The sequence below is a fragment of the Delphinus delphis genome, chromosome 7 (assembly GCF_949987515.2).
Source record: "Delphinus delphis chromosome 7, mDelDel1.2, whole genome shotgun sequence".
Taxonomy (NCBI): Eukaryota; Metazoa; Chordata; class Mammalia; order Artiodactyla; family Delphinidae; genus Delphinus; species Delphinus delphis.
The window spans coordinates 77,591,599-77,616,447 of record NC_082689.1 but is presented as its reverse complement, the minus strand read 5'-3'; the positions used below and the strand labels follow the sequence as shown (position 1 = coordinate 77,616,447).

Genomic DNA, 24,849 nt, shown 5'->3' with positions numbered 1-24,849 from the left:
TATGGCCGAGGAGGTCGGCCAGTCGGTGAGAGGAAAATACAGTCAGCGGGTGGGCCAGAGTCAGTTTGAGTGTTTGTTTGGTCAGCTCGGCTGCTGCTGCCAAAGCTCGGAGGCGTGGTTGCCATCCCCGAATGGTTGGGTCAAGTTATTTGGAGAGGTAGGCCACGGGGCGATAGGAAGGCCCTACGGGTTGGGCAAGGAGTCCAGTAGCTATTTCGACCCGTTCATCTACAAAGAGGTGGAAAGGACGGTCTGGGTTAGGCAGAGACAGGGGAGGGGAGGATATCAGGGTGTCTCTGAGGGTGAGAAAGGCCCGTCGAACAGTGGAGGGAGAGGTAAGAGGTCCTTGGGGGGTTTCTTTAGCAGCTAAATATAGGGGTTTAGCAAGAAGAGCAAAGTTAGGGATCCAGTGTCGGAAAAATCCTATTAGGCCCAGAAAGGAGAGAATCTGGTCAGCTGTCTCTGGAGGTTGGAGGTTGGGGATGGCCTGGGTGCGGTCGGCTGTCAGGCTCTTTTTTGTGGGGGTAAGGTGGATTCCCAGGTAGGTTACTGAGGGTGTAGACAGTTGGGCCTTGGCTGGAGAGACCTGATAGCCGCGAGAGCCGAGATAATTGAGGAGATCAGCAGTATGCTGTTCTGAGAGGCTGAGAGATGGGCTGCAGAGGAGGAGGTCATCCACGTATTGGAGGACTATACTGGGGGTGAGAGGGCAGGAAGCGAGGTCCCGTGCCAGAGCCTGGCCAAAGAGGTGGGGGCTGTCGCGGAAGCCCTGGGGAAGAACTGTCCAGGTGAGCTGGCGGGAAGCCTGGGTATCCGGATCTGTCCAGGTGAAAGCAAAAAGGAAATAGGAATCAGGGTGTAGGGGGATTGAAAAGAAGGCGTCTTTGAGATCTAGGACCGTAAAATGGGTGGTGGACGGGGAAATATGGGAGAGCAAAGTGTATGGGTTTGGCACGACTGGGTGGAGGGGAATTATCGCCTCATTGATCAGTCGGAGGTCCTGGACCAGGCGGTAATCTCCTGAGGCCTTGCGGACAGGCAGGATAGGGGTGTTGCAGGGAGAGTCCGTGGGGACGAGGAGCCCCTGATCTAAGAGTCTGGTGATAATAGGTCGCAAGTCCCTTAGATGAGTCTCAGAAATGGGGAATTGGGGCCTGGGTGGAAACTTGGAGGTGTCTTTAAGACGGATTAGGACAGGGGGGTGGTGGGTTGCTAGTATGCGTTTTGAAGTATCCCAGACCTGGGGGTCTATCAGATTGGGGAGGATGGGAGAAGAGAGAGAGGAGGGAGAGGGTTCCGCTGCCAGACCGAGGAGGGGGAGCAGGAGTTGAGAGGAGGGGGCCTTAGGGTCAAGTTTGGCAACTTGGAGAGAGGCCCCTAATTGGAAGAGAACATCATGACCTAGCAGAGGAACCGGGCAGGACGGTATGACTAAGAAAGAATGAGTAAAAGGGAACCTCTCGATGTAACATGAAAGGGGGCCGGTCTGGAAGGGGAAGGATGGCTTACTGTCGATGCCCATAACCGAGACCTGGGAAGGAAAAACTGGCCCGGAATATGTAGGCAAGACCGAATAGGTAGCCCCCGTGTCCACCAGGAATGAGGTGAACTTACCTGCTACCTGTAGCGTTACTCTGGGCTCGGCGAGGGTGTTGGGGGTCTTCGAGTCCGGGTGTTGTCAATCGTCAGCCAATCCCAGGAGTTCGAGAGGTAGGGCCATTGGGTCGGTTTGCCCTCCGCGTGGAGGCGCTGAGGGAGGGCCGGCCATAGGGCAGTCACTCTTCCAATGGCCTGTTAGCCCACAGCCAGGGCAGGGCTTGGAAGGAGGCCGGGGATTGGGACATTGGCGAGCCCAGTGTCCCTCTTTTCCACACTTAAAGCAGGCCCCTGGTGGGGTTGCCTTTGGCGGGTCCCGTGGATGTTGTCTATGGGAGATGGCCGGCCACAGGGCGGCTACGAGGGCTTGGGTCTGGAGGGCCACTTTTTGGTGCATCCGAGCCTGTCGGCTGGATTCTGCCAAATCCTCACGGGCGTTATAGACTTTAAAGGCCATTTTTACCAGGTCTCGGATGGGAGTCTGGGGGCCGTCTTCTGCCCGCTTAAGTTTTTTTCTGCTATCAGGGGCTGATTGGGTGATAAAGTGGGTGGCCAAGACCGTTGCGCCTCCGGGGGTGTCAGGGTCCAAGCGGGTGTAGAGAGTTAGGGCCTCTGTAAGGCGGTTGAGGAAGATGGCCGGATTTTTATTGGGCTCTTGGGTTATCTCTTTTAGTTTTTCGAAGTTGACAATCTTGTGGGAGGCAGCCTGCATACCAGCCAAGAGGCATTGGATCATTAGATCGCGTTTGCGGCGACCGTCTTGGCCGTACTGATAACTCCAGCCCTGATCGGTGCCAGGAACGGCAGTGGCTCCGACGGGCATAGAGTTATCAGTGAGGTGGACCTGATCTGCGTGGTTTCGGGCAGCAGTTTGAATTCTTTCCCTCTCGTCGGGGGTCAGAGTAGAAGATAGGATCACAAAGATGTCGTGCCAGGTTAGATTGTAAGCTTGAGAGAGGTAGCGAAATTCTTTGATGTAGCGGGAAGAGTCGGCAGAAAAAGGAGCCTAATCGCTTTTATATTTGAGAGAGATCTTGGAGGGAAAAGGGAACATGAACTCTAACTAATCCTTCCGCTCCGGCCACCTCTCTTATGGGACAGAGAAGGTTTGGGTCCTGGGAGTCGTGGTGGTGAGAGCGGGTGTGTGAGCTCACTGGCGAGGAGAGTGGTGGTGGGAGAGCGACGGAGGGAGAGGAAGCGGGGGAAGGCGGGGCTAAGGGGGAGATTGCCTGGTGCGGGGGAGCGGTGGGGGGCGCTGGAGTGAGCGGGAGGGAGAGGAGCCGGTCCAGGGTAGGGTGGGGGTTGGAGAGGAGCTCTGGAGTGGGGAGAGGTGAGAGATTCGGGTGGGTCGGCTAGTGGAGAGGGGTCATCGTCAAAGGAATTTAGGGGCTTGGATGTAGGAGATGTCTGTTTGGCAAGAAGGATCTGGGAAGTGGAACAATCGACGCAGAGGGAAGGGCGGGAGCGTGAATACCAGAAGGCCTGGACATAGGGGACCTCGGACCATTTGCCCGTCCTGCGGCAGTAGTTGTCTAAATCGCGGAGGATGTTGAAATCGAAAGTCCCTTCAGGAGGTCATTTAGACTGATTGTCTAGAGGGTACTGTGGCCAGGCTTCGGTGGAATAGAATATGAGCCGCCTGCGGCGGAGGTCTTGAGAAAAGCCGAGTTTTGTAAAGTTGGCCAGGAGACACCCCCAGGGGTGTCTTAGGATCTGGTTTAGATTCTGAGGTCCCCATGACCTCCGGTCTGTCCCCGGGTGAACAGAGAAAGAGAGAGACGTCTCTGGTCTCAATCTCTGGTCACGGCAGATCGGAGAGCAGTCAGGCGGTTGGGACGTCTCCACAACCGCTCGAGGCTCAGGGAGGATGGAGGACTCCCTGACGCGGCCGCGGCTAAGGACAGGGAGTCCGGTAGGTAGGGACCCCGGGGGTCGAGGGGAACGAAGGAGGGACTTACCCCGCTTCTGCCGGATCGGGTGGGTGAGCAGAGGTCCCCGGTCGTCCCCTAGGGGGTGTGAGGGGTGGCCCCGCGGTAATTTGTGGGGCTGGGTACCCCTCCCGGGTTTCGGCACCAAATGTAAGGAACGGCACCAAGAAACGGAGGAGAACTTAAGCAAGCTTTATTTGGGAACGCTCCCAGGCGAGGTTCACTGGTCCGAGAGAAAGGGGCCAGGGAAGTCGCGCCCGGGTGCAGGCACGAACCAAATTTATAGGGGTGGACGCAGGGGAGGTGCTTGCTGTGTGAAGCAGCCCCGTTTTTGGTAATCTCTCGGGTGTTGTGGCAATGTCGGTGCCGGTTGCGTTGGTTCCGCCCCTCGGGGAGCGGGAAATCGGGGAGCGGGAAAGCCATAGAGCCGTTGGTTTCGCCCCCCGGGGAGCGCGAAAGCCGGGGCCAAGTGGAAAGTCCCGGGTCTGTTTCCTGGGCAGGTGGAACGTCCCGGGCTGATGCCACTTGTGGGTCGGCTCCATCAACCACCTTGGTGGGGGTTCCGTCTGGCTCCCTGGGCCCTTCCCCGGACCTGCTGGCCTTCCAAAAACACGTACTTTTTAGTTACCCATTTTGTCAGTGTGTGTTGTTAAACTGTTTCATCTCTAAAAAACAACCAAGATTTTAAGGCTTTTCACAGCATTTATTGATCTGTCAACTCTTGCTGGAGTAGAAACTGAATCGTAAGAACTAGACATGAATTCTAACTTGCTATTTAATAGTTGGCAAGATTACCAAATTACAGCTGAGGAAATGCCTATAAAATTGTATCCTTACGTTTTTACAATTGATGTAAAAGTTTTCACATGAATCCAGAATTTGTAATAAACATTCTTGTTGAAGTCATCCATTCAGAAAAATCAGAATGCAGCCTTTTATCAGATGATACTGATTTTTTTTTTACTGTTGTATTTCATTGTATTTATTTTGTCTTGTCTACTAGGAACCTCACAGCTAAATGTAATGTTGATTGTGTATTACCTTTCTTTAATCATAGTACTGTCTATACATGTTGTTATCTTTATATTTCAGTGACTAATGTTTAAATTTTAATGCATACACTGCCTCAATTCTTGTTTGAAAGTGGGTTGGTTTTTAGAAACAAATGTGAGCCCAGTAACTACTCTCCATGAAACAGTTTTCTTTCTAGACAGACTGATAAAAATTTTGCACACTACAAATATTTTTTATTGCAGTTTAATCCTAGTCCAATGTTGGCATAGCTCAGTAAGAGCAGATTATAGCGGTGATTCTCATTTTGGTATGTGTAAGAATCACCAGGCTTTCTTTTAAAAATCATCTCTAGACTTTGTTTCAGTCCCAGGGTAGGACCTAAGAATCCTCATTTTTTTACAAGTTCTGATAAACCACAGTTTGAGAAATACTTTTGCAGGGCCAGAATCACAGTTTTTAAAAATGTATTCAAAAGTAGTTAAAAGTTCTTGAGAGTTGACTAAGGACTAACAGGCAACAATATATAAGCCTAAATGCCTGTTAAGAAACTTAAGGACCTGAGACACTGCTATTCTCTTGTCATCCTTGTTTCTCTGAAAGAAATATTCATGGGAAGACCTGTTTATAGTTTTTCAAAAAGGGTTCGTGATGAGCATTGTATAAGTGCCTTTGGAGAGTTAATTGATCCTAATGGCTAACAGGATTAGGCTGTCACAGTGTTCATCTTCACTAGTGAGGTAGCCCAGCCAGGGAGGTGTGATTAATACTATCAGCTGATTTTAGAACTCAACTCCCCAAATCTTCCCTGGGTAGCATTAGAGTCACACTGCAGAGTTCTTAGGGCTTTCCTTTTATAATTATCCTGCAAACCATCCACTACTGTAAGCCTGTTTTTCAAGGAGATTAATAAAATAAAACTTCTGATTATTTAGTTAAAATCACATTCCACTCATTCCTCCTTGAAGTTATTTTCCGGCCAAGTGGATTGAACTAATCATATAAGACATTGAGTTGTTTCTTTTTTGCACATTGGCTTTTGTATCTGTCACATTTTCCCAAATTTTACCACATTTCACACAGCCCTATTTCCAATTTTTGCGTTTTTTCCTAGTCAATATAAAGTATGATAAAATGACCTTTTATTTGAGGCAAACTTGAAATAAGTACATAAGAAAAATAGAAGGAATTGCCTTTAGCAGAAAGTACTTAATCTAAGAATATTGTTACCAAGTTAAATGTAGGTCTAGTACTTTTATAAACATTGTAAATAGCGTCATACAGAAATTGTAATCAGATTTGATGGAGTTTCTTCAATGTCTAAAAAGCTTTTAAACTTGATCTTTGGTGCCTGTCATTTCTTGACACCTACTGCTTAATAGTTACCTTTAAGTCCCTTTTGTGGCTAGGAGCAGATTCCTAGCATCTTGCAGTGTCAAGGGCTATTCTTATTTTTTAGCTGCCCATTTACTGCCTGTTTTATGCCTGAGATGTTTCCAGGCTTCTACACATTTACAGAGATGACTGACATATACTGAGTTCAATCAGAGATGAAGCCAGCTAATTTAAAGAGTTGATGATTTATTACTTTTCTTCTGCAGAGTGATAAGTGAGACTTTATCATCATAATTTCATGATACAGAACATTAGAAATATGGTAAAAATTTCCAAGAGAAAGGGTGTGTTGCAAAATGACCCATTCCCTTAGAAAGGCACAAGTTGGGAGCAACTCACTCAGTTTCTTCCTTGCAGTGAAAGATGATTGAAACCATGAACTTGAGCTTTTTAGGGAATGTACGAACCTTGTAATTTGAGCCCACAGTCTATTAAGGAAATGATACAGTGCTATCTGCAGCTGGGTGGAGTAACTCTAATATTTAATTTAAAAATTTACAAATATGTTATCCTATTCTGCAGCACAGTCTTTGTAAAATTGTGTAATTGCTTACTCATATCAGTAAAAGAACCAAGGCAAAAAAGAAGAGAAAAACAAAAGCCCCAAAAGACTAGAAGGATACAACCAAAATGGGTTTTGGAATAATAGTTTTTTTAAAATCTCTTTTTAGTCTTTATAATGAATGACTGTAACTCCCAAAGAGAAAAACTTTGTTTAAAAAGAAAGCACAAGTTTATGCAAGTGTGAATAACACGTTCAACAATTAACAACACTGTTGAACTTTTACAGTATGCCAGAAATGTGTTGTTTCACCTGGTATTCCCAACTATCCTGCATCCATCAGTATAAAATATTCCCTTCTAAACCATGAGATAGTTTAGGCATGGTAGCAAGGCAGAAGCAGTACAGGTTATTAGCAAGAATTATCAGTGTGCAGCTAAATTATTAGTCATGAAATCATTGCAGATCTCCTCTTAACACGTAAAAGCAGTAATGCGAACCAGACATTAGGACCTCTAAATCTCAAGAAATTGGTTTGTTATTGTTAGTGTGATACTGCCTGGCCCAACTTTGGTGATCAGGAGGGATGTTTCTGAGGCTAACAAAGCCAGACTTTAGCTAGCATCAGAATCACCTGGAAAACTTGTTAAAACTCATTTTACTGGGCTGCACTGGGTCCAGAGTTTCTGATTCAGGTATGGGGTAGAGCCCAGAAATTTGCATTCCTAATAAGTTTCTAGGTTATGCTGATGCTGCTAGTTTACAAGAACCACTGGTCTAGTAGTTCCCATCCCCCAGGCGTATCAACAACAACAAACAAACAAAAACCTGAAGATTTTCTTTTTTTGCATTTATAAAATTTCAGACCCTATCCTTATCTCCTGAATCAAAGTTAAAGTCAGTTAATTGGCTGCATGCTCAGTATGCCATCAGGGTCCATTGGACCCAGTCTTCATTTTTAAATTTTCTTGAGCAGTTCTATTTGTAAGAATTATTTCATGTCATTTACTTTTTCTTAGGGGACCTTCCAGAAAATAAAGAGAAAATTGAGTTATATTTTTTTCTATAAAATAAAGCATATTTGATCTTGAAATTACCATATTTGTGTATTGGCCCTTTTATAAACCTAAGATACATTATAAGATTTTAATGACCTTATTTTCCTGTATCTGGAAACATTTTGCTATTTCATTATTTTAGGAATCATCTAATATTACTCATCAATTATTCTCAACTATGCTAAAAAGAATAACATGATGGAATACTCCAGAGCAGAGGTCAGCAAACTGTGGCCCCTGGGCCAAATCTGATCTGCTACCTGTTTTTGTACATTAAGTTTTATCGTAGCATAGCCTTGCCTCTTGTTTTATATATTGACTATGGCTGCTTTCATGCTACAACGGCAGAGTTGAGTAGTTGTGAAAGAAACCTGATGGCAAGTGAAGCTGAAGATATTTTACCATCTGATTCTTTTCAGAAAACTATAGTATTCTTATCCAGTTAGTCATTCAACAGAAAGGACTTCAGGCAAAAACAAGAACCATCCCCTTTTGCTAAAAGAATGTATAACAGTCTTTATCTTTTATGAATCTGTGCATGCTAATTTATTTGATACTGTTTGTAAGGAGAGAAATGCTAATGGAAGGTGACTGGAAAGGAATGGAAAAAAAATCATTGGATTGAGTATTCAAATTGTTTATAAATCTAAAAGTGAAAATGTTATACAAATTATGGAGCAAAGATGGTTGTCTTCCATGTCTTATAAGCCATGAAAGATTTTAAAAATTCCTTCAAGCATTGTGTTTTGATGATGCAAGTGCATAAAGAAAAAGCAAAACTAATAATAAGCTATAACCAATTAGAGATGTATCTGAAGTCTAAAATCAGTATTTACAGGATGGTTATGTTCCAGATACATGCATGAAGATAGTAAGCAGTTATTTGCACTTAGAGGAAATGCCCATTTATAGTGTGTTTGTTTGTTTTTAAATCAGGGAAACTCAGAATAAAAATTTGGGTTTACTATATCTTATTAAAATTTCTAACAGTTTTTTCAGGCTTTTTATTCTTTTGTAAATTGTTCATTAAATGATTAAAAATAAGGCAAAATAGATCGCGAGAAGCCTCCACGAAGCTGGCTCGTGCACTTACTCCCTCTCTAGACCTTACCCCCTCTGTACAGTGGGACCTAAGCAGTTTCAGAGAACCTTCCCATTTGTACAATGTGTGCGGAGAGGGCCTTTGGGGAGACTGCCCTCACCCGTGAGTCTTTCAAGCCCAGCTTGGCCGCCAGCTTCTTGCGGTTGGGCTTGTTGATGTACTTCTGCTTCTGGAACATCTTATCCAGCGCCTTGCACTGCACGTCGGAGGACACGTCTCTATGCAGCATGCCCCAACGAGGCTTGCCGCGGGCGGCCAGTGGCCAGGAGAAAGTCCCGGGCTGGGCACGACGCTGGAGGATGCTGCAGAGGCCAGGGGTGCGAGGACTGCTCTTTCTAGGATCTACCTTTGGCAGGTCCTTTGTGTGTTTTGACCGACCATCCATCCATGTCAGGTTCCTCACTCTCTATCACCCGGCATCCTCCTAGCCTCAGGGTACCTGTGGTCCCAAGCAGACACCGCAGCCCCAGGTCTGCCTCAAGACCTTTCTGCTCAGCTCTAGCAGCTGTTGTCTTGTTCTTGTTCCAAAAAGAAGAATCTGGATTAGCACAGCTCAGTTTTGCTGACACATTTTTTAATCATAAGTCACAGCTTACTGGACAGGCTGCTCTCCAGTCCAAGGCCACATCAGTTCACCTCAGCTGAGGCATACAGCAGTGTGAGAAGCACCTGGTGGAGAACACAGCTCTTTAGAGCAGTGAGGACTGTAGCTCTTGCTGGGCTTGTCTGCACTCGGTTCTAACCTAGGTTATGTCTAGGACTGCTCCACGTTCACTGTCTTCTTAGCCAACAAGAATAAATGCTAGAGGACTTCCCTGGTGGCACAGTGGTTAAGAATCTGCCTGTCAATGCAGTTGGGGACAGGGGTTCGAGCCCTGGTCCAGGAAGATCCCACATGCTGTGGAGCAACTAAGCCTGTGCGCCACAACTACTGAGCCTGTGCTCTGGAGCCCGCAAGCTACAACTACTGAGCCCATGCGCTGCAACTGCTGAAGCCCGCACGCCTAGAGCCCGTGCTCTGCAACAAGAGAAGCCCATGCACTGCCATGAAGACTAGCCCTAGAGAAAGGCCGTGTGCAGCAACGAAGACCCAACACAGCCTAATTAATTAATAATTGATTGATTGATTAAAAAAAAAAGAAATGCTAGCCTCCTTAGCCATGCATTCAAGGCTGCACCCTCTTAAATGTGCCCACTTTGCTGATCGTGCCTCCCACTCTCACCCTCTTTGCCAGACTATTTACTGCAAAACCCAACATAGATATTTCCACCTCCAGGCCTTGGTCACGCTGTGCCTACCTTCCCTCCCCCACCCCTGCCATCCTTCAAAGGCCAGCTGAAGTTATTCTTCCTTTATACCAATAACAGCTACTCTTTGTTGAACATCTGCCATGAACCAGGTATTCTCCCAGATACTTTACATACATAACCTCATTTAATCCTTTCTACTTACCTTTCAAAGTAGGTACCATTATTCCCATTCTACAGGAGGCTTGGAGAAGTTAAAGTACTTACCCAAATTCATGGAGGGAGTAAATGTCAAAGTTGGAATTCTGGCCCCAGAGTCTGATGCAGAGTCTATACTTTTTCTTAAACCATGCTTAGTCGTGAAGAATTTCCTGATGAGTTGTAACCCCAGTTTTCTTGCCCTTTTTTGAATAGTACTTGATGTCTGTTCTGCATGACTGATTTGACATTTAACAAATGACTACTTAGGATACAATTGTCTTTTTTAAAATAAATTTATTTATTTTAAAAAAATAAGGGAAAAGGTATGTTGGAACAAGATGATAGTGATAACTATTTTTCCTAGTATACTGAAAATTACAGGCTTCAGGGGAAAATACAGGTTTAACAAGATTTGCCATGAGTTAATTGTTGCAAGGTGAGTGATAGGTATATGGGGTTTCATTGTATTCTTCTTTCTACTTTTGTGTATGTTTGAAATTGTCCGTAATAAAAAAGTTTAAAGTTTCCCATGTGGATATGATGATTTAACATGGTTGGAAACTACAGATGTTACTTAGTTTTCAAGTTTCACCAGGTCCAGTCAGAATGTCCCCTTCTACTCTTTACCCTTTTTAGTAGGAAGGGGAGTGGAATTGCTACAAGCTGAGTGGCAGGTGGACAGGCAGTTGGGTAGGGACCTTTATCAATGTAGCTGCTGTACGCCAACTGTGTGTTCAGGTGGCACTGGTAGGGGAGGAAGATCCCTTTCCTCTGCTCCTGTACTTGGAAATAATAAGTTTGAAGATCCAAGGCTGTCTAGCTTTATGATAAAGTTGCAAAAATTTGCTTAGATAAAATTTTTAAAAGTTGTTGATTAGTTTTATGCATGAGTACGTCGAAACTTTTATTAGTAGCCAGCTGGTTATAGCTTTTACAACTCATAAAATGACCTATTTAATTTTCATTTTTAATTTTATAAGTTAGTTATGTAAGTTATAATATAGTCTCACTACAAAAAAAATTCCGACAATTAAAGGTTACCACTAATCTACTTGTACACAATATACAATATACTTGTGTATATTTTCAGGTCTTTTTCTATATATGGTATATAGAAATATGAATATATATGATAATTTAAAATATGTGGTTTTGTCAGTGTTGTAGAAAAAACAGTTGGAATCATGCATATGCTGTACCTTTATTAAAGTATCTTGAAGTTCATTCTGTATCAGTATATATAGATCTACCTCACTTTTTATTTATTATTTTTTTATTTTATTTTTTATTTACATTTATTTATTATTTTCTATTTATTATTATTGTATTTCATAGTATACTACTTTGTTTAAACATTTCAAATGTCAAACTGTAAAACAGTCCTTGAAATTAGCAATGTGCTGTCACAATTCGTCCCATTGTTTATTTATGGCAGGAATACATCTTATGAAGAATGTGTAATTGATTGTTTAACATTGTTTTAATAAGAAACCTTTCCCAGTATGGGAATATGGGAGGGTTTTGTTTTTCTGTTTTTTTCTGCTTACGTGTAACATGTGCTGACCACCTTCCACATCTCTGACTTCATAAAACTTCTAAAAGTCATCTCATCACTGTAAGCCTGAAACTGCTAAATAACATTAAAATATTTAGAACATATCATAATCTTTCTTTGCTAGAAGCTTTTATAGAAATACACAAAGCTGCTACCATATTTTTAGAAAAGTAACTACACTTTGAAACAAAAATCATTATTTTGAAAAATGATCTCCCCAATTAGATAAGTGAATATACAACTCCAGTAAAGGGATTAGAATAGGAGTTTCCCGCGTACCCTTTTTTTAAAAAATAAATTTATTTATTTTTGGCTGCATTGGGTCTTCCTTGCTGCACGTGGGCTTTCTCTAGTTGCAGCAAGCGGGGACTACTCTTCGTTGTGGTGCGTGGGCTTCTCATTGCGGCGGCTTCTCTTGTTGTGGAACGTGGGCTATAGGTGCGTGGGCTTCAGTAGTTGTGGCTCGTGAGCTGTAGAGCACAGGCTCAATAGTTGTGGCACACGGGCTTAGTTGCTCTGCAGCATGTGGGATCTTCCTGCACCAGGGCTCGAACCTGTGTCCTTGCATTGGCAGGTGGATTCTTAACCACTGCACCACCAGGGAAGTCCCTCCCACCTACCCTTATGTTTGCTTTAAGTGAAAATATTGAGTCCAAGAGGATGGAAGAGATAAATTCCCATCATATCATCAACTGATGAAAATTGAACTGTAGAGAAGAAAGAAGGATGTGTGTTTATTTAAAAGACCTATATCCTTTGACACAGCAGTTCTTCAGAAATTTGTTACAGATATCCTTGTGTAACTATAGTTAAATATAATAATGCTACTTGCAGTATTGTTTTTAATAGTGAAAAAGTGGAATAATAAAAATATTCAATGGGGACTTCCCTGGTGGCACAGTGGTTAAGAATCCACCTGCCAGTGCAGGGGACACACATTCAAGCCCTGGTCTGGGAAGATCCCACATGCCGTGGAGCAATGAAGCCCATGTGCCACAACTACTGAGCCTGCACTCTAGAGCCCACGAGCCACAACTGCTGAGCCCCTGTGCCACAACTACTGAAGCCCGTGCGCCTAGATCCCGTGCTCCACAACAAAGAGAAGCCACCGCAATGAGAAGCCTGTGCACTGCAATGAAGAGCAGCCCCTGCTCGCCTCAACTAGAGAAAAGATGCACGCAGCAACAAAGACCCAACACAGCCAAAATTAATTAATTAATTAATTTAAAAATATGCAGTGGAATTGTGGCTATGTGTAGTGATATGAAAGGTCTCCAAAATTGTTGTGTGAAAAAGTTCAGGACAGTTTTTCTGCTGAGAATCTCATTTGCGGAAAATAAACTGAGAAAATATATACATAGTATACATTCTTGTATATAACTGGCCCCATTCTTGTACATGGCTATCTACATTACCTATAAATTTACAAAAGGTGAACAATAAACTCTTAAATGATTGCTTTCAGGAATGGAGTTGGTAAATTGGGGAAGGGAGACTAGCTTCATTTTTAGGTACCTTTTAAAAATTATGTTAACACTTGGTAAAATGGGTTTACAAAACATAAGTTATTGTAGCTTCAGGATTCTGAAGGTAGGGCCTCGTTAAAAATTTAGTTGCAACTTGCCAACTTCTGTGGCTTTTTTGCTTGTTCATACATGAATTGAGTAATTTCAGAAGCATAAGCACTTCTAGACCACAATATTGCAATGTACTTTTTTAGCCCTGTCCTTGTGACCTGAGTTTTATTAGGGATATAACTGTTGATTAATTCAAAATGAATATAAAATAACTAAAATGTCCAAAGTAAGGCAAGCACTTAGATCATGGAATAGTAGTCATTTCTGAAAACTCAAGAATATTTTTGTACTAAATTTGGCAGGTATTCTGTTAAAGCACCTATGTGAAAAAATTTGATGGGCTTTAGGGAGCCTCACATTTTGTTATTTTGGGTTATTTTGTGTCTTTCTCACGTTTTTAGATACTGAGACGTTTCCATCATTCCACAGCAGTCCCCAAACATATAGTCTCTGGGTTGGCAGGAAGGTTGCACCTCAGTCTTTACTAAGGTTCTCTCTACTCAGTCACAGGTTGGGCAAGGTTCTAGAATCTGTGCAAGGATATTGGGATAGGAGTGCAATCTAGTCCTCAAGACGTTTGCTCAAATGAGTTACTGCTGAAACATTTTGCATTCTGGTCAGGATGGCCTTTCAGGTGTAGCACCTTCCAGGCACATGACCATCTGCTGTTTCTATGCCCCATCTTAGAGGCATCTGCAAGCTTGGCTCTGGGTCCATCTGCCAGGATACTGTACACCACTCCAATTCCTCTCTGGTGTTGTGTGGCTTGATGGCTCCACCAGGAAGCCCCAGCAGCACTACCGACTCCCCATATACACACACATAACACTTCAAAATGGGGGAATCTTTCTCACCTGTAGATAAAACCCTCACTTTCTCTCCCTGTTCTACACAAATGTTTTTTCTACACCCCAGTCAGTTGATTATCCTTGCTATCTATTCAGGACGTTTTGTCTTTATCTACCCTCCTCCTGCTTCTATCTATCCTACTAGTTCCCTTAATTATTTTGCAACATGAAAACCAAAGAGGTACTGAGCTGTTTCTCCTTTCTTTGCCACATCCTTCTTCTGGGGCAGTGAATACAAAGTCCATTATCTTTTTAAAAGGGGGTAAGGGAAGGGGTCTTCCAGGAAAAAAAAATTAGGTTCATCTTTCAAAAATACTTTGCTATAGTTTTTTGTTTGGCTTGGTTTTTTAATACTTCATTCCTCTGAGTTTATCTTTTAGCAGCTCAGTCTGTTACTGAGCTTCAGATGGTTTACAGACGGTCCAATGCACATATTTCTTTCCTGCTTCTTGCTAAAATAAAGCTATCTTTGGTTGTGCATTTTGTGCAACCAGTAAATCTGATAATTCGTAAGCCATTCTCTACTGTAGTCTTCTCAACCTTCCTTCCTCTGTGTACTACTGAGGCCTGGGACACACACACTTACCAGTATTAGTGTCTTAGTAAACTGTCTTAAGGAGGCAGTTTGAATGTGTATCTAAAATCCTTCAAATTAAATTGTTCCCTCTATTGTCACTTTGTTTATTCCCCACATTCTTCCATTTCTTAACCCTTTTCTCTCGCAACTCCTGTAGTACTGTGCTTTTGACTTGATATCCCTTACAAAATGCAGCTCCAGTGTGACTGAAAATAAAGTCTAGGATCCCAGCTCATTTATAAATTGGACATTAACTTTTGTTCATATACTGAGCAAGGTTAAATAATCAGAATTGGTTTGTAATGTTTATAGGAAAGCTATAAAGAGTAGACACTAAAATTGATTCATATGTCAATAGTGCATGGTATGGAAAGGGATCGCTTAGTACTAAGTAATAAAAGGCAGCAAGCTATAATCACAACGTTAAATGAAAAAGGGCAAGCCATTTTAACAGTGAAGTGTTTTGCCATTTTTTCCACAGTTGAATTTTATAAAACTGAAGCTAAAAGTTATATTTTTAAGTTGAATTTGTACTCTTTTCCACATAGTAAATTATAATTGAATTAAAATATTCAATGATATGACTTCCAGTTGTGCTTTAATATTTTACACTTCCACATGGGAGAGCTTCTACTAAGCTCATATCTCTTTTATCACTTACATATAATTTAGAAGATCAGAAATACGTGTGATCTTCTGAACATGATCTACTGGGTTAATTTAAATTGCTTTGATGTTAATAATTCAAGTTTTCCCCTTTCTTTTCCCATTAAGGATTCTGGACTCTACTTATAATATCCCTAGCTGCCGGATTCTCCTGCTGCAGCTTTTCTTGGACAGTGACTTATTTTGATTCTTTTGAACCAGGAATGTTTCCTCCTACTCCTCTTTCACCTGCCAGGTTCAAGTAAGTATTCCTGTTTCTTCTTTTTTTTTTCCCAAGCCATTCTGCTGAAACCTACTAAAATAGAAGCAAGAGGCTGCTTGCTTGTGAGATAATACGTTGAGGCCCCAGTCTTTAATCTATAAAATACAGATGACTCAAAGTTTTCAGCTTGGCTCAGCCTTTAGATAAGTGGAGAAGAATATTTTAAACTCTGTATGTAGATAATTCAATGGTGGTCTAAAAAAATTAATTCAAGGAATAATCTAATAAGTAGGAAACTTTGATGGCTATTTGTCCTTTTGGGATGGAATTTCATTTAAAACAGTATATGAAGGCTGAATTAATGTTAGCAGTATGAAAGTTTTACAAGATTCATGCGTAGATAGTCAGACTTGTAACAGCTTAATAATTGGATTGAAATTTTCCTCAGATTTAAACTTCGTATAATAATTAGCAAGCATTTATGGCACCCAGTTTATATGTCTAGACCAGATTAGATACCTTTCATAGTGAAACATTATATTTCTTTGGTCTATATTTTCTGTTTCAAAGAGTTCCAGAAAATTCAGTAATCAGCATTCTAATCTAGTTTATTTATATTGGGAAGACTTAGGTTTTATAAATTGCCAAATAAAAGCATCTAAGACCTCTAGTTTATTCTACAAACTAAGGGTGGAAGGAGTGGGGGGAGAGAATGAAGAGTAGAAAATAAATTCTGTTAATGATATGTATGTTATTAAGAGTATTATAGTTGTTACTGTTGTTGTTACTACCAGTTCCAGCCCACCCCATGGACAACTCGTGGAGATAAAATAAAATCTATTTGAGGGACTCTGTAAATAAGTTTAATCACTTCAAATTAAATGCATAAGTGTACTTTAAACATCTTAATAAATCCCTATCTGTAAATGTAACATAAATCACATACCTGCCAATACATTTATGTGTATTTTGAGTGGATAATGATTAATTAATAATCTAAATTGACTAAATTATACCTAACGGTGCAGTACCATCCCATAGTTTACATGGGTACCATTCAGTTGGAAAGTTAATTTTGCTCTCAGTTCAAATTTATATTCTATTGCTGCTCATTGACATCAATTAGTTACTTTAATAGGGGGTATGAGTCTAATATAGATGACATAATGAGACTACTTTCATAAGTCACAAAAACTCTTAATTTTATTTTTTTTCTTTTACTTATTTATGTCTCACTTCTCCCCTGAATTCTAGTCGTACATTTCCAGGTATTAAGTAGATTTTGCAACCTGGATTCAGAAAGCACCTGGCACTTAGAATTGTTAAAGCTTCAATTTGTCTTAAAGACATAAGTATCCACTCACTTATCAAGGCTTGAAACCCTTTTTCACTGTATTTATATCCCTTCGCCAAGTCTAGTCATTCTTGCCTTTTGAGGTGTTATTGGAATACTTTGTCTTAGCACCCACAGTGTTTTTGCTCTATTTCAGATCTTGGCTAGGGTACTTCACTCCTTGAAGTCCCCTACTACAAGCTTTCACTCTTCTCATTTGTCCTGTATATTATAACCTTTCTAAAAACAGATCTTAGTCACAGCTCTCCCTGGTTTAAAAGCCTTCAGCAGCTTTCCCATTGCCTTCAAAATAAAGTCTGTGCTCCCAAGTATAGCTTAACAGTCCTTCCCCAAGTGACCTTACTCTACTTTTCCACCTTACTCTACTTTTCCAACTTTATCTTCAGCTATTTCTCCAGTGTACCCTCTCCTGTAGCCACATATCAGATTATTCTGACATCCCCCAAATAAGCTACGAACTTTTGAGATGCCATGGCTTTACTCTTGCTGTTCTCTCTTCCTGGAATGTCATTTTCCCTCTCAGCTTCTCTTCCACTACTACCAGAATTCCTAAGACTCATATGTTAGATGCTTTTGGAGTTAGAGAAAAGCATTTCTGTTCTCTTAAGGATCTGGAATTCTGAGGGTATTTAACTAATTTCTTAAAAATTATCTTTGCGTTTTTTATTAGACTAGAACCAGATGGGCCTCAGTTTTCAACGTCTTTATTAGTCATTCAAATTTAATATGAGATGGTATCAGATCAGAGACTTACATATTTGTTAATACAATCCAAAAAATGCAGTTTTGAAATAGGTACATTGTGTGTACATATATATTTGAATTCCTTTCAGTATGTAAGTAGAGATGTTAATTTTATATATGATAAATCAGCTATTAAATCTCATGAGAGTCAGACTGTAATTTAAAATGATCATATGCTTAATAGAAGTACAGTCTAAAAAAGACATATAATAAATACAGTGATATTTGATCACATATTAACAGAAACCACAGACCCAGAAAGGCATATAATAGTGATGATTGGTACAGTTGTTTTATAGTGAAAACCCTGCCTTCTAGCGTTTGTAGAAAATAATGCAATTACTTCAGAAATGGCAGAATATAAGTATTCTCTATGTCACCAGTAGAGTGAGTGCTTGTACAGGGAAACAACTTCTCTACCTTTTGAGAAAGTTGAAATCTTCAGACTGTATTTTCTTAGAAATCAGATTGATATATTTTATTATTCTGTAATATCACACTTTTATAAAAATATCTTTATAATAGGTTATGTATTCTTTTGTTATCTAAAATAAAGTGATGTTAATATAAATATTTTCTTTGATTATATAAAAGTAATATAAGTTCTTTGTTGAAAATTCAAAAGACAGAAAGAAAAATAATGGAAAAACCCATAATTAGAGAAAGTGACACAACATTTTAATGTATATCTTTCCATTCTTAGCATATTTTTAAAAATTAAAACTGGGATCACAATATACATATTTGTAATCCATTTTTTATTTAACATTTTGTTGGAACATTTTCTATTCTATTGGAATATTTGTATTCTCTTTCTATTGGAATATTTCTTTGGAATTTTCAATGTTTTAAATATATTTTAAAGACCAATCATTATATATATCTATCTTTTAAGGGAAATCTAACAAATGATGGCTAAATTCTAAGATAATTTATTAACGGGTCTGCTTAACTAATTAGAAACTAAAGAAAGGCAAGATAACTGAGACATAAAATGAAGAGACTTTTCTCTTTACTTTTTTTTTTTTTTTTTTTGCGGTATGCGGGCCTCTCACTGTTGTGGCCTCTCCTGTTGCAGAGCACAGGCTCCGGACGCGCAGGCCCAGCGGCCATGGCTCACAGGCCCAGCTGCTCCACGGCATGTGGGATCTTCCCAGACCGGGGCACGAACCCGTGTCCCCTGCATTGGCAGGCGGACTCCCAACCACTGTGCCACCAGGGAAGCCCTTTACTTTTTCTTTTTAAGATTAGGATTATTATTTAAAATATTCCGTTTCTAACTCCATGAATATAAGGCATGAAGAGAATAAAATAATCAGGTCTAACTGGTTTGTTAAAAAAAAGTCGTTTGTTCTCCTTTGCAGATTAAAATACAAGGGCATTTTTTAAAACTAATTAGTAGAAGTGGGAAAAAAATTTGAGAAGACCATGTTTACTATGGCTATCAATTAGTTGTACTTCCCTAGGAACATAAACTCCTCAAGGGAAGAAAATAATAATCTTTATTGATATGTAGTAAATATTAGATGAGACATTTAATGAAATCACAATTTGGATCAATAATTCATTAGGGGAGTTAAGAAATAAAACCTTTGGAGCTTCCCTGGTGGCACAGTGGTTAAGAATCCACCTGCCAATGCAGGGGACACGGGTTCGAGCCCTGGTCTGCGAAGTTCCCACATGCCGCGGAGCAATGAAGCCCATGCAGTACAACTACTGAGCCTGCGCTATAGAGCCCACGAGCCACAACTACTGAAGCCCGCGTGCCTAGAACCCGTGCTCCACAACAAGAGAAGTCACCGCAATGAGAAGCCCGCGCACCGCAACGAAGAGTAGCCCCCGCTCACCACAACTAGAGAAAGCCTACGTGCAGCAACGAAGACCCAACGCAGCCAAAAATAAATTTAATTAATTTTTTTAAAAAAAGAAGAGGTCTTGCCTGGTGGCGCAGTGGTTGGGAGTCCGTCTGCCGATGCAGGGCACGCGGGTTTGTGCCCCAGTCCGGGAGGATCCTGCGTGCCGCGGAGCGGCTGGGCCCCTGAGCCGTAGCCGCTGGGCCTGCGCGTCCAGAGCCTGTGCTCCGCAGTGGGAGGGGCCGCGGCGGTGAGAGGCCCGCGTACCGCAAAAAAAAAAAAGAAACCCTTTGTACTCATTAAAAAAGTTTTTTTATTTACTGTTTCCTATTTGTTAGGTATTATCTTAGTTCAGGCTGCTGTAACAAAGTACCATAAGCTGGGTGGCTTATAAACAACAGAAATTTATTTCTCACAGTCTGGAGACTGGAATTCTAAGATCAGGCTGCCAGCATGGTCAGTTTCCGGTGAGGTCCATCTTCTGTGTTGCACATGGCCTCCACCTTGTTGTATCCTAACAAGGCAGAGAGCAGAGAGAGGAAGCAAGCTCTCTTGTGACTCTTATAACAGCACTCATCCCAAATCCCATTCATGAGGGCTTCACTCTCATGACTTCATCTAATCCTAATTACCTTCCAAAGGCCCCAAATTCTAATACCATCACATTGGGGAATAGGTTTTGACATGAATTTGGTGGTAAGGAAACGGACACAAACATAGTCCATAACAGATACAGCTTAGAAACTTTCACTTTTACATAGGCACAGACCTTTAGGAAATAAGATGGTTAAAAAAGTTTGCAAGTTGTATTTTCAGTCAGGTACTTAATGGGCTTCAAAGGCGTATTTTAAGAAAGATGGATGTCATGCTCACTTTGCAAACTTTTCTGGGTTAGAAGTTATACTGCAATGTCAAATATGCAAACTCCATTAGGATGCAGTTACTTTGTGGAAAAGAAAATTTGGGTCAATTGTACTTTTAAATTATTTTCTTAGTTGTTTCTGAAAATCTGTTAAAGTGTTAATAAGAGGCAGAGGCAGTAACTTTAGATTCCTTGGAGTATCTATATAGGCACTGCCTACTTCTTGCTACTTTATAATTCATTATCCTGTTTTCCTACACTATTTAATCAACATCTTTAGTTCACTTCTCATTAGTTTTCCCTGTTTACTCATTGGGTGTTGTTAGTGATTTCCAAGCAGGCAAATTTAGCAGTGTATATGTAATCAATATTTCACATTATGGTGATCTGCTTTAATTATAGTTTCCAGGAGTTAATGCATATAAATATGTGACCTACCCATGTAAAGATACTGCATTCAGAGAGAACCCAGAGCTTGAAAGAATCTTTGGGTTGTTTCCAGGCTGGGCCGATGGCAGCACCAGAACTTTTTTTTTTAATATATATATATTAAATATATATATTATAGTTTTTAATAAATTTATTTTATTTATTTATTTTTGGCTGTGTTGTGTCTTCGTTGCTGGCGTGGGCTTTCTCTAGTTGCGGTGAATGGGGGGCTACTCTTCGTTGCAGTGTGCAGGCTTCTCATTGCGATGGCTTCTTTTGTTGCAGAGCACAGGCTCTAGGCGCACAGGCTTCAGTAGCTGTGGCTCGTGGGCGCTAGAGCACAGGCTCAGTAGTTGTGGCATACGGGCTTAGTTACTCCGAGGCAAGTGGGATCTTCCCAGACCAGGGCTCGAACATGTGTCCCGTGCATTGGCAGGTGAATTCTTAACCACTGCGCCACCAGGGAAGCCCAGCACCAGAACTTTTATTTAAGTCCTCCTGGTTGGGGATGAAGATAGGTATGGATAGGAGATGTGCCCCAAAGTTGCGTTTTTCCTAACAAGTACAACTTTTTAATGAATACTCTAGGATTGCTAGGGATGTCTTAGACATTCCTATTAAAGATTATGGGAGAACTGAGTCTCTGCTAAGTCATCCTTAGGGGTTATCATTTTTATTAACAGATGAAGAAACTGAGTCCCAAGGAATTTAAGTACCTTGCACAAAGCCAAATAATTTGCATGTGTCATAGCTAGCACCTAACTATGTTTATTGTTTTTGTTTGCCCACCTCCTTTTTATTATGAAAAGAATCAACAGGAGGAATTTCACTAATTGAAACAGCATCATTTTATTGACAATTAAAGGCACTTGCTGTGGGCCTTTGCTCTATGACATTTTTGCCAATGCGATATTGCCAAATGCAATTAAAATCTGTTCTTAAAATCTCACTCTTTGTTCTCTCCTTCACTGTTTTCTCTCAGTGATCAGAGTTCTCCCCTTCAGAATGACTGCTCTTGCATTTCACATTACGTGTGCACAAGCCCCATCTAGTGGTGCAGTGATGTGGCTGCAGGTTTATAATTATCAGCTTGCTAATAAATAACTCAGTGATTATAATAGGTCCAGGCTAGGGTAAAAATGTTACTTTATAGTCTAAAAATAAATTTATTGGGGAAATGATAATATATATGATGGGTCTAGCAAAAAGCACAATGTAGACAGCTCATTAGTTTTGTAATTGAGTCAAAAAAAGTGATATGAAAAATAGTTAAATAAATCATTAAGTTTGTCTATCTTATAGTACTTTTATGTAGAGTCAGAGTTCAAGGACCAATTTTTTTTTTTTTTTTTTTTTTTTTTTTGCGATACGCGGGCCTCTCACTGTTGTGGCCTCTCCCGTTGTGGAGCACAGGCTCCGGACGCGCAGGCTCAGTGGCCATGGCTCACGGGCCCAGCCGCTCCGCGGCATGTGGGATCTTCCCAGACCGGGGCACGAACCGTGTCCGCTGCATCAGCAGTCGGACTCTCAACCGCTGCGCCACCATGGAAGCCCGGAAGGGACCAATTTTTTTAAGGGCCAGTATTCTTAAATAAGTTAAGGGTGTTACTTCATTATAGGGATAGAACTATTATTTTGTGCTGGTAATACCCACAGAGACTCATTTCCAAGGAGGAAAAACCAATGCTTGTATTTCAAGTTATTAAGGATATAGGAATACTTGTTAAAGGAAAAAGTAGACATCATTTTAAGTTTTCTTAGATAGCTTTAAAAGAGACCAAAACCCTCAAAATTATCCCTGAAGTAGCCATTTTGAATTATCAGAAATAAGCAAAATACTGTATTTTTGTTATAATTAGACTCAAAATCAAAGTTAGTATTTGTCTTTTGAGTGCCTCTGAGATGGTCACATCTGTGTATTTCCTAAAATGAGGCAGATAGGAAGGCATAGTTGGATGTTCGTTTTATAGAACTAAGAGCATAAATTCACTTTTATATTGGTAGAGAAGTTTGAAGTTTGGTATTTGCTTTTAAATGTATTATTGCTTGTATTTATGACTTATTTGATGTGGGACTTATGGTCAAAATGCAGGGAACCTTTACAATTTTTGGTTATTATGTCATGATTTCTAGGGATGTGCTAAGGTAGAGAGTAGTGTCTTCACTAAAGCCTGCTTAAAATATAATTTATAGAATTTGATTGGCAATCTACAGTGTTTCATAGTAAATATACAAACCAGGGGTATCTACTGCTGATGCTCTTGGTCTTTTTGTCTAGATCACTCTGAATTATTCACCTTTATGTTTCTTCTTCCAACCACTAATGGTATTTGGTAAATACCAGGACACTCAATGTCAATAAACACATGCTTTTACTTCAGTTTAAATTTATTTTTATGCAGCTTTTTTTTTAAATTGTATTTTCTTACAGTGGTATTTGGTATTTGCAAAGTAAATTTGAAGTAAGAAAGAAATGGGAACAGTTGATTTTCATTCGAATTGCTTTTTGGTAAACTCTTTTTTGGTAACTATTTTACAGAATAAAAATTAACACATGTGATCTGATACTGTTTCATGTGTTATTTTCTGTGTAAAGTTCTGGATGTAATCAGATGCTGAAACATTTAAATCTCCATTACATTTGTATATGAATGTGTTTGTTGTTACTATTGTTGTAGGAGGGAAGCAGATTCAGGATTTAGGATTGCCATTGCTGTATTATAATAATACCCTTTCTACTCAACATTAAGTTTATTTTTCTATGTTATTAAAGGGTCTTCTCTGACTTCTTGCTCTTCTTGACATTAGGGGCCTTAATTATTGGGGGTTAAAATACAGTACAAAACAGAATAGTAAAATCATAATAGAAAAGGGGTTGTGGGTTCTTGGGCAGTAATATAAGTCTTGAAGGTCAGGAAAAGTGGGTGATTTAGTATTTAAATTAGAAGTTTCTTTTCTAAGCACACTAGATTTAACATTGAGCACAATAAATTGATGCTATGACTCTTTCATACAGACTTTGGAGGGCTGCCTCTTTGTCAGATCAGATTCTTTATTGCCATGGACTGATGAAACAGATTATCAGATGGCTAATTGCAGTAGGAGAGGAAAAACTACTGACAAAAGAGATAGATCAAGAACTTGGCCTTGATATTTGAGTATCGTGAAGTTTCATTATCTAGGGACTGTTTGGAGCCAGCAGTTGTAATGCTGTCACTATTAATGAATGTATTGATGGCACCAAACTGTGGCTTATTGAAGTGAAGGTTAAAATATATGCGTGTCTTATAAAATATATTCTATTAAAGTTCTGAATGGAGACTTAAATAGATGTAACAAAATCTTATAAGAACTCATCAAATATTCTTGGTTTCTTTGTTATTTTCATAAAGCAATATAGCTAGTAAGTGTTTGCACCTGTTTGCTATGGCTTTTGCTTATGCTAATTTACAATGTGTTATGTTTGGGCTGCTGAAAAGACATGGGTATCCATATGTACAGAATAGCACTGATAAGAAATACATAAGAGATAGCACGTGGCAGTGTTGAACTTGGAACCCTTTCTGTGTGTTCAACAATCTTTATAAATTACTAGGCAGCCTGGTATATTAAAAAGGGCTTATAAGTCAGGAACTGACTTCCAAATGCAGGCTATACCATATACTGCCAGAAGAGCTTTTGAGAAAGTCAGCTGGTGTCTCTGAGCCTTAATTTCCTCTCTCCAAAATGGGTTAAAAACAATGATGCCTACCCTCATAGGCAAAAGTATAACTTTACTAGTTAAAGCAACAGATACATCAGATGATAAAGCAGATATAGTCCCAGAGCTTTTCTTTCCTTTCCTTAATTGAGATTTTTCAAGCTGGATATCTGACTATGGCCTACCACTGGTTGCCAATTATCTTTTGTTGACTAATTGTTATTTATCTTGAGATCTTTATCCTTTTGGTTATTCTCCTTTTTATTCTTTTGATAATAAGATGCTCTTTCTTGTATGAAATTATGCTGATAGTAGATTGTAGTGGTTTTCAAACCTGTTCCTGGCAAAACAAGTTTGACAACAAAACATGGAGTCAGTTACTTCCTTTTTAAAAAAAAAAAATCATTTTTAAACTGACTCATGAAATCTAAAGGCTTGGGA

General features: G+C 40.4%; 1 protein-coding gene across 2 annotated transcripts in view; it reads left to right on the top strand.

Moving 5' to 3' along the window:
• Positions 1-24,849, top strand: part of ARL6IP6 (ARF like GTPase 6 interacting protein 6) — a 47,296-nt gene that overhangs the window by 7,501 nt on the left and 14,946 nt on the right. For both annotated transcript variants that reach the window (XM_060016796.1, XM_060016797.1), the window contains exon 3: positions 15,373-15,505. In XM_060016796.1, coding sequence (XP_059872779.1) covers positions 15,373-15,505 — 133 coding nt within the window. The remainder of the gene's footprint in view (positions 1-15,372; positions 15,506-24,849) is intronic.